Raw genomic sequence first — 9,092 nt, 5'->3', positions numbered from 1 at the left:
TGGTATCTCATAAGCTCTGGTGGAAAGGGCCACCATGGCTTCATCAAGACTGCTCATCATGGCCAACTCACGCTCTGGAAACAGACCTCAGCGCAGACCTCGAGGAAAAGCCAGGAGTTCCCCTACATGTAAAAGCTCATCCAATCGCGCTCTGGAATCTCGTCGACAGATTCTCATCGTTCAACCGACTGCTCAGTGTCACAGCAATCTGTCGACGATTCATAGCTCGGCTCAGGAAAACCCCCAACTCTTCTCTTCGATACCCGCTCACTCTTGGTGATCTTGAAGAGGCTCGCATCCTCTGGATCAAACTCACGCAGGCAGCTCACTTCAAGGATCAACTCAGAGCGATCTCACGAGGGGAAAGGTTCAGCAAATCCCACCCCCTCACCAAGCTCACACCCTTCATCGATCGCCAAGGGGTATTGAGGATAGGAGGACGGCTCAAGTTTGCTCACATAGGCCCGGAGAGCCGGAACCAAGTGATTATTCCGAAGGAATCTCAACTGGCTCAGCTACTCATCGGACAGGCTCATCTAAGGACACTCCACGGAGGCACACAGCTCACCCTTGGGCAGCTCAGAAATAGCTACTGGATACTCGGAGGTCGAGCACCAGTACGCTCCTTCATTCTCAAGTGCGTTAAATGCACTCGCCAACGTGGAGTACGCGCTCAACAGCTCATGGGCCAGTTGCCACCAGCCAGACTCACTCCCGCTCGAGCCTTTCTCAACACTGGGATCGACTATGCCGGCCCAGTGTCTCTACGGTCCTGGAAAGGGCNTGTCAGCTGACAGGGCACTCACACATACATACGCGCGGCTCATCCATTCTCTCCCCACTCACGCACACCTGACGCGCTCACCTCAGATGACCGGGGATTATTAATTCGGATACCTGAGGCGCCACGTCCTGGACAGCTCTTTATTACCTGTTGATCTATATTTAAATTAGGTCATGTGACCACCGAATTAGGGCACGTGGCACCTGTAAGCCCGTGACTCTCTCTCATTCGTTTCCGGGAACTAGTTAAAGGCACTTCTCTTATTGTACTGCTCATTTTCTAGTGACTCGCATTAACTCATTGTGTCAGCTCAGTTATTATTTTTTCATAGAATTCGGTCCGCTCATTAATTCCAGTTATCAGTGACTCAATTAGTGACATTTAATTATTGTGAAGATAACTTTNTAAAGGCACTTCTCTTATTGTATTGCTCATTTTCTAGTGACTCGGATTAACTCATGTGTCAGCTCAGTTATTATTTCTTCATAGAATTCGGTCCGCTCATTAATTCCAGTTATCAGTGACTCAATTAGTGACATTTAATTATTGTGAAGATAACTTTGACAAATACAGTAAATTTGTGACCACGTGCACGTGTTCCGCTCATTTCTTGGTTCTACTCATCCCACTCCCCGTAATCCGACTCCAACTCATCCATACGCACAATTAAAACCCCGATCCAGGCATCTCATCAAACAGAATAAAAACGTAAATTACGCCTAAACAAAGCGTATTTTACATTTATCAAAACGTAAATTACATCTAAACAAACCGTATTTTACGTTTAGCAAAACGTAAATTATGTCTACACTGGTAACAAAAAATGAAATTTCATGGACAGTTGACTACCAATTTTCAGGACAGTGACACTGAATACGATTTACAGAAAAAAAATCCTGAAATTTCAGGTTTCACTGAAAATTCAGTAAAATTCCAGAATTTTAAGGGGCATAAAGTCGAGAATTCCTTAATTTATTTGAGTCTCCAATCTAATAAGAATATTCAGTATTAAGGGAAGACTACTATGAGTTTTAAAAGTCGCGGACTATTGGAATGAGATTTCTCATATATTGGAGATCAATTAAACGTGTCTGAAAACGAATAATTAGTGCAAAAAAACTATTTGTTTATTGTTCGTTTTCCCCGGAAACGTTTAAAATGGTGAAAATAGTCCAGGGCCTCCAATGTTTGAGCTACAAAAGTTTCTTTTTTCCCAAAATTTTTGAAAAAATGGATACAATAACAATTACGAATTAGTTTTTTTGAAATTCAACTCCTATACGGCTAATTTCGTTATTATTTTAATAAAAAAAATGCACCATTCATGTAGAATAGCGTGCGTAAAAAATATTTCTGAAAGAATCAAGAATATATTTTTAATATTTTAAGGATAATTTTTCTGTTTATTTTCCACGAATGGCGCAGATTTTTATAGTAAACAAAACGAAATTAGCTGTGTAGGAGTTGAAATTCAAAAAACTAATTCGTAATGGTTATTGTATACATTTTTTCAAAAAATTTGAAAAAATAAACTCTGTAGCGAAAAAATTGGAGGCCCTGAAGTATTTTCAACATTTTAAGCGTCTGCGGGGTAGACGAACAATAAACAATTAATTTTTTTGCATTAATTATTCGTTTTTAGACATGTATAACCGATCTTCAATCCATGAGAAATCTCACTCTAATATCTCACGCCTTTTAAAAATCATAGTAGTCTCCCCTTAAATTGCATCGAATTTTCAATTTTTTTCCCTCTAAATCGCATTCAGTGTCACTATCCTGAACATTCAAGAATATATTTACCACAATTTTATGGTTTTCTATTCATTTTCAGGGAAAAATGGAACGGAAATTTACAGTTCTGTTTTATTTTTCCACGAGATTCTGAATTTTCAAAATGACAAGATTTCCTGAAATTTCAGTGGAATTGAAACACGATAAAAATTTCCGGAATTTGGCACGGAAAATTCAGACAAAAATCTTTAACAGTGTAAACAAAGCGTCTTTTACGTTTATCAAAACATAAATTACGTTTATCAAAACGTAAATTACGTTTATGTAATCGTAATTTACGGCTATTTTGAGCGTAATTTACGCTTCAACTTCAAGCGTAAAATACGTTTTCGAAATCTCTGAGCCACCCGATTGAGAAGTGACCAGCCCCTCGTTAAATGACCGTTTCTTTTTGAGTTTTTCATACCAGAATATATGAATACATAAAAAATAATATTTTGTTCTAAAAGTTGAGAAAATTTCTGACAAATATGATGGGTTCAATTTTTTCTTAATGCTTAATGGGTTGTAATTTGAGTTGGAAAAAAAAAAGTTTTTAGAAGAAAAAAAATTCAGTCTTCAATATCTCTGCCAATAATTGAGTTAGAGAACTTCGTTTGTGTTTTTTTTCCTTTTTTAGACTATAATTTTCGTTAAAAAATATCAACAAACTTTTAAAATTTTGGGCAATTTTTCATATACAGAATTGGCGAATTCGCTTATGTATGTATGTATCTATGTACGAATTTTCTTATTACAGATCTATCAAATTTCATGATTTTTTTCAAAATTTTCAAAATTCTCAAAATTTTCAATATTTTCAAATTTTTCCTTTTATGGGGGTCTCTCGAAGTTTATGGGAGTTGCATGGGTCTTATGGTAATCTTATGTTATGGAGTTATATGGTGGTCCTATGGGTGTCTTCTGATTTTATGAGAGTCTATGTTTTTCTTCCAATGAATATGGCCAATCCTCTTCTTTACGCTAATCTCCAAGATTTCTTCGTGCGAACCGAAAAAAAGATTGTGACAAAAATATCTTCTAGAAGAACAATGAATTATATTTGATACAAGCAAATCATGTGTAAAATAACCATTCGGGAATATATTGCAAATTTATTAGCAAAAATGACTATACTGTATGCAATACAAGAGCAATTTTCCACTTGTTTTCATGTGATTGAACTTTTGTTTCCAGTTTCGTTTCCCGCCATAACGTTATTTGACTTTCGTTTCCAGTTTCGTTTCCCACAATAACGTTATTCGACTTCGTTTCCAGTTTCGTTTCCGATAATAACGTTATTCGACTTTCGTTTCCAGTTTTGTTTCCGGCGGTAATGTTATTCGACTTTCGTTTCCAGTTTCGTTTCCGGCAATAACGTTATTCGACTTTCGTTTCCAGTTTCGTTTTCCGCAATAACGTTATTAACGAAACGAAAACGGAAACGCGTTGCCAGTCCCTGGAATGACATTTCTGAGGAATGTCATCCTCCCGTTGAGAGTGTGAGGGAGAATAAAATTCTGACTCAAAAGTTTCTCGTTCATTATTGGCCCGGAGCTTTAGTTAATAAGTTATTTCTTCATATGAAGGGATCAACTTCATATGAAGTTGATCAATGACGGTAGTGCTAAACTGGATTAACGGTGGCGTATAGCCACAGATGAACCACAGATGAACATTTCTCAAAAATGTCATTATTATTCCAATTGATGCCATCGTTACAATCGAAATGATTTGCATAACAATTTACTATTAATAACTTAGAAACAATATGGGCGAAGGGGAGGGGGAGGAGATAAGTGCCGACCTATTTATTGGAGTCAAATTTTCTCAAAGCGTTCTGATATCAATTTCAGAGGAACTCCCTTCTTCCTCTATGCACTCGTTGCGGTTGCCCAGTTGATTCTCCAATGTAAACCTGGCCATCGACCGCATCCTTTGTCAACTTCACTAAATAGTAGTAGTTAACTAAGGCTCGGCATCAAAATGGAAGAGGAATTTTCGACTGAGAATTCCATCGGTTTTCACCCCCTCGAAGCGAGGACGACATTTCTAGGACACCCTAGAGACCATATGCCAATTACTTTACGGGAGAAATTGGAAAAAATTGATGAGTAATCAGCTTCATTCAAATAACGTTTCATGAGAAATAACTCCTTTTTTAAACACTCTCATGGAATAGAAAAACGATGGAAATGATTTGAACTTCCAGGACCTTCAAAATTGCAGAAAATAGAAATTCCAATAGAAATTCTAATAACATTCAAAATATGGCGAAACATGTTATGATAAAGAAAAACGATTTTTATAATGAAAAATTGAGTGGTTATAAATGGTTCATAAGAAACTTCGTAAATTTTAGAAAATGTAATTTCTTAATTGTTGTATTCATCTCTGCCAAAAGAAGACTCTAATTTTTCTTCAGATTTTCTAAATGTTTCCGTACCGCTCAAAATTGAGAATTGGAGTTAGATTCATTAATTAGATAATGAAACCATAACACCTCTTCGATATCAGCAGTTTTACTCCCAACATTTTATTACTACCTTCATTAACTTTTGAGATGCTCCTGAATATAGTTGTAATAAACGATCTGTTTTCCTCTTTTTAGGTATATGCAAATAGCTATACACCGAGAGAAGTTGAATTTATGGTGGTGAAAGAACACCCGACACTCCTCAACGTAACACTTCACGGAACTAAGGTATAATCCTCTTAAAACTTTCACGAATATCATAAATTTTCTCATGAACCTTGAATAATTCACTAACACATTTGGCGAGTGATTATCACAATTTAGTGCTTGAAGAATGCTCAGAAAAAGAATCTTGGAAAAAAAGTAAATAGATAAGAGAGTCCTTGTGCAGTGGATTTCACTACAAGGGAAAAAACAAAATTGGTTGTAAATACAGACAAAAATAATACTGGACAAAAATTGCATGAGGGGAAAACAATGGCCTGTGGTTTCAGAAATGGGCACAAAGTGATGTTTGGGGACATACCACCACTGAAAGACGTCACACAGCAATGCCCTCGCCGCACCTGGATCATCCGGTACAGGAATCCATCGACACCGACTCCATCGTCTTCCCCAATTCCTAAGCTTAATCCCTGATTCAAGTAGTTTAATATTATCTATTAAATTGATTGGAATAAGAATTTGACAGCCAGACATCCTATTTTTGTTAACAAAAGTAGGGATATCTGATTAACCGTTGAAATTTCATTGGGGAACCATTATTTTTAATGACGATTTTCAATCTAGGGATCCTATTTTTATTGACAAGAATAAGAGTGTCTTTTTGAATCGGTAAAAGTTCACAACAAGACGAAATATCATTGGAAAGCCCGAAAAATTTCTGATCCCCTAGAGCACTTCTGTTCTGATAACGATGCATCACGAATGAAAAAATTTAATAGAAAAACCTAGCGAATTCATTAGACAATTTCTATTGGATTTCTGCTGAACCTTCTATTATTAGTTTTTGGCTGATTCTATTGAAATGTTGAATAGAACATCTTCAATAGAAAAAGTCAATAAATTTCGATTTTTCTATATAACTTATTCTATTGAGATATTTTCTATAGAATTTCATCGGCTCAAATTTTCTGTTTATGTGTTTGATTTTTTTGATGAGAAGAAAAAAAAATAGAATGAAAAAACTTGAAAAATTTGAGCCGAGGAAATTCTATAGAAAATGCCTGAAAGAATAAGTTATACAGAAAAATTGAATTCCATTAACTCTTCCTATTTAATATTTTCTGTTGAACATTTAAATAGAATCGGCCAAAAACTCCCAGAAAGTCAATAGAAAGCCAATAGAATTTTCTCACGAATTCGCCAGATTTTTCTATTAAATTTTTTCCCGCGTGATTAGTTAATCGAGAATCTTCTAGAACTACTAGTGACCTTGAAATAAAAATTCGCCCATTATTGGACTGAAAATGATTGTCAGCCAGTGTTTCCCCGCTGAAATTTCCCTGGCTATCGAATGAAAATGGCCTTATTCCGTTTAAAATAAATTTTACGTTCATGTGTATTTTTCTGAAAGAGAAATAATTAGAATACCATGTATATTTAACTTGCACAGTTTTTCCCTTGAAGTTCCCCTCTTTTTTTATAGTCTCGCAAATTATGTAAGTATTAAAAGGTGATGTTTTGAGATTTTTTTGGAGGTTGAGATTTGTTATGTGGACTTCGAATTGTTATGTTGCTTTGCTAATCATCTGCATGATGGTGTTTTTGGGATTGTGAATGGAAGGAGGAGAAGGTGGAAAGACTTTAAGGTGGAGATGGGTAAATTTTTTTGTACTTTCGATAGTTAGAGAGAGTTGGGATTTATTGATAGCGGAAATATTTGTAAGCCATCTTTTTTTTGCCATGTTCGTGACGAGAATTATTTGAAAGAAAGACAAATTTTCTCTTTACAAATAGAAACACTTTGTTCTCAATATCTTGATTCATTCATAATATCCACCCGGAAATTGTCATAAAAATATGAAAAGATTGGGAAATCGTAGTTTTTGGATAATTGATCCTAATTGAATTGTCCACAATTGGAGATTGAAAAAAAGTTGCTCACAAAAAATATTCATCTTTTCAATCAAAAATCAAGTTTTTTTCTAACTTTAATATTTACAAGAAACCTTGTCAAAAAAAAACAGAAAAAATTACAGTTCACGAAGAAAAACGCTCATGCACAATTTTTACCTATGGCCAATATTTGCCAGGGGAAAATGACAAAAAACCGTTAAACAAATTCGATCAAATTCTGGTTCTTTGATGATTAATCGCAATGAACTTTTTAAACTTCGTGAAAAAGAAGTAATCAATTCGTTTGACTCTTCAATACACACAACTGATGCTCTTTCTCATAATCAACCCCAACTATCTCCGAAACTATTGAATCAGCGTAAAAGACCTTAAAAATTAAAATTTTCAAAGTTCAAAAGAGCATATTGTATATTAAACTTTCTTCTCTTTCTCCAACCGTTCTTGCGGAAATCACACAACACTCGCTAAATATCGTTCTGCACGATTCTCCTCCATTATTACAACTGTGATGAAGAAAAAAAAGACACAGAATTTTTATCACTCAGTCCACATCTCCATGGTTATGAGGAACCGTTATACGAGATCCGTTTTAAATGGGTCTTCTATTGAAAAAGATGAAAATAAATCTGTTTGTGTGTCAAACAGGTATTCGAATGTCATAAATAAGAATTAAAATTTTTGATTCATATGATTAATGTATTAATGATTGTCAGAATTAAGGATAAAATTCTTCTGCTCCAAATTAAAATTTTTCTCTTCAAACTGAAGCGAATGTTCGTTCTTCGTTACGGAAATGCAGTGAGATTCTCGCCTTTTTTTCATCATTTTTATCTTTTTCATTCACTCTCGAGTCTTGAAAGAGGAAAATAGAAGAGAATACGAGGGGCGGGAGCATTGTGTAGCAAGAAAAGTCGGTTCATTCGCTGTTTTTATACTCTTGAATCATGAAACTAGACTGTTTCTTCAAGAGGGAGATGAATTCCGCCATTTTTCAACTGTGAAAACCACATAATACTTTTTTCCTCACGTTTTTACTCCATTTAGTTGAGAACAAAATTCCTCGTGGAAAGATCAAATAACTTCTATTTATTGGAAGACAGAGAACGCTGAATATATATTTTCAACAAATATATTCCATTATTCCTTGTGAAAGGATCATAAGCCTTTCATATGAGGATTGGATCCAGGCCTGCATCCCAAGCCTCGGCCGAGCCTAGGTAAATTTGATTAAGGCAATCAAGATTCATGAATCCAACAATTCTTTTTCTCACGCAAACTTCATTTTATTCATGGATTACACATTTATTACAAAAAAATACAACTGACTGGATATCAAACTTAAAAAAGTAAACGCACAACACAGAGAAAACGAATAGATTAGCTTTAGAAAGTAGTTTTTAGATTGTAGAAACTCCTATGCTTAAGCTTTATTCTTGGTGGAATCATAAAAACTAACCAATTTGGGGATTGTTTATAAGAACTACTATTTTTTATAATCAATGAATTTTTCTCAATTTTAGAAAATTTTCAGATTGAACTAAAAAATTGCGGCCGGGGTATTTAAAGGGCGTAAGAGCCCTATACATAGGGAGATGTGCCTAAATATCGGGAATTTCGGATGTGAGGAGGGGGAATTTTGCAAAGAGGGGGAGGGGAGTTGCAAATTGAGAATTCACAACCCAAAAAAATGGGCTTGAGATTTTTAAAGAGATTTTTAAAGCACACCCCCCTCCCCCAAATGTTCGTAAAAATTCACCATTTCCTTTAGTTTCGTAGATATTTTTGAAAAACTCACCGACTCAATTTTTTGGGTTGTGAATTCGCCATGCATACACCGACCATCTCCCCCACCAAATTTTTGGAAAAATTCGCTATCTCTCTTAGTTTCGAAGATATTTTCGAAAAACCCCAAAGATAACCCACCCTTTCAGAAAATACCCCTCTTTGCAAAACTCCCCTCTTTGCAACCCCCCCCCCCCT

General features: G+C 35.5%; 1 protein-coding gene across 4 annotated transcripts in view; it reads left to right on the top strand.

Annotated features, from left to right (window-relative positions):
- Nucleotides 1–9,092, top strand: part of LOC107043863 (carboxypeptidase D) — a 228,802-nt gene that overhangs the window by 191,595 nt on the left and 28,115 nt on the right. For 2 of the 4 annotated variants that reach the window (XM_015265530.2, XM_015265528.2), the window contains exon 8: nt 5,169–5,261. The exons of 1 other annotated variant lie outside the window; for it this stretch is intronic. In XM_015265530.2, the coding sequence (XP_015121016.1) occupies nt 5,169–5,261 (93 nt within the window). Of the gene's footprint in view, nt 1–5,168; nt 5,262–5,527; nt 6,027–9,092 lie in introns of those variants that run through there. One more of the 4 variants, XM_015265531.1, reaches the window with a different exon arrangement.

The sequence above is a fragment of the Diachasma alloeum genome, unplaced genomic scaffold (genome assembly GCF_001412515.2).
Source record: "Diachasma alloeum isolate Michigan unplaced genomic scaffold, Dall2.0 Dall_scaffold_00647, whole genome shotgun sequence".
Lineage (NCBI taxonomy): Eukaryota > Metazoa > Arthropoda > Insecta > Hymenoptera > Braconidae > Diachasma > Diachasma alloeum.
This window is presented reverse-complemented; position numbering and strand designations above follow the sequence as displayed.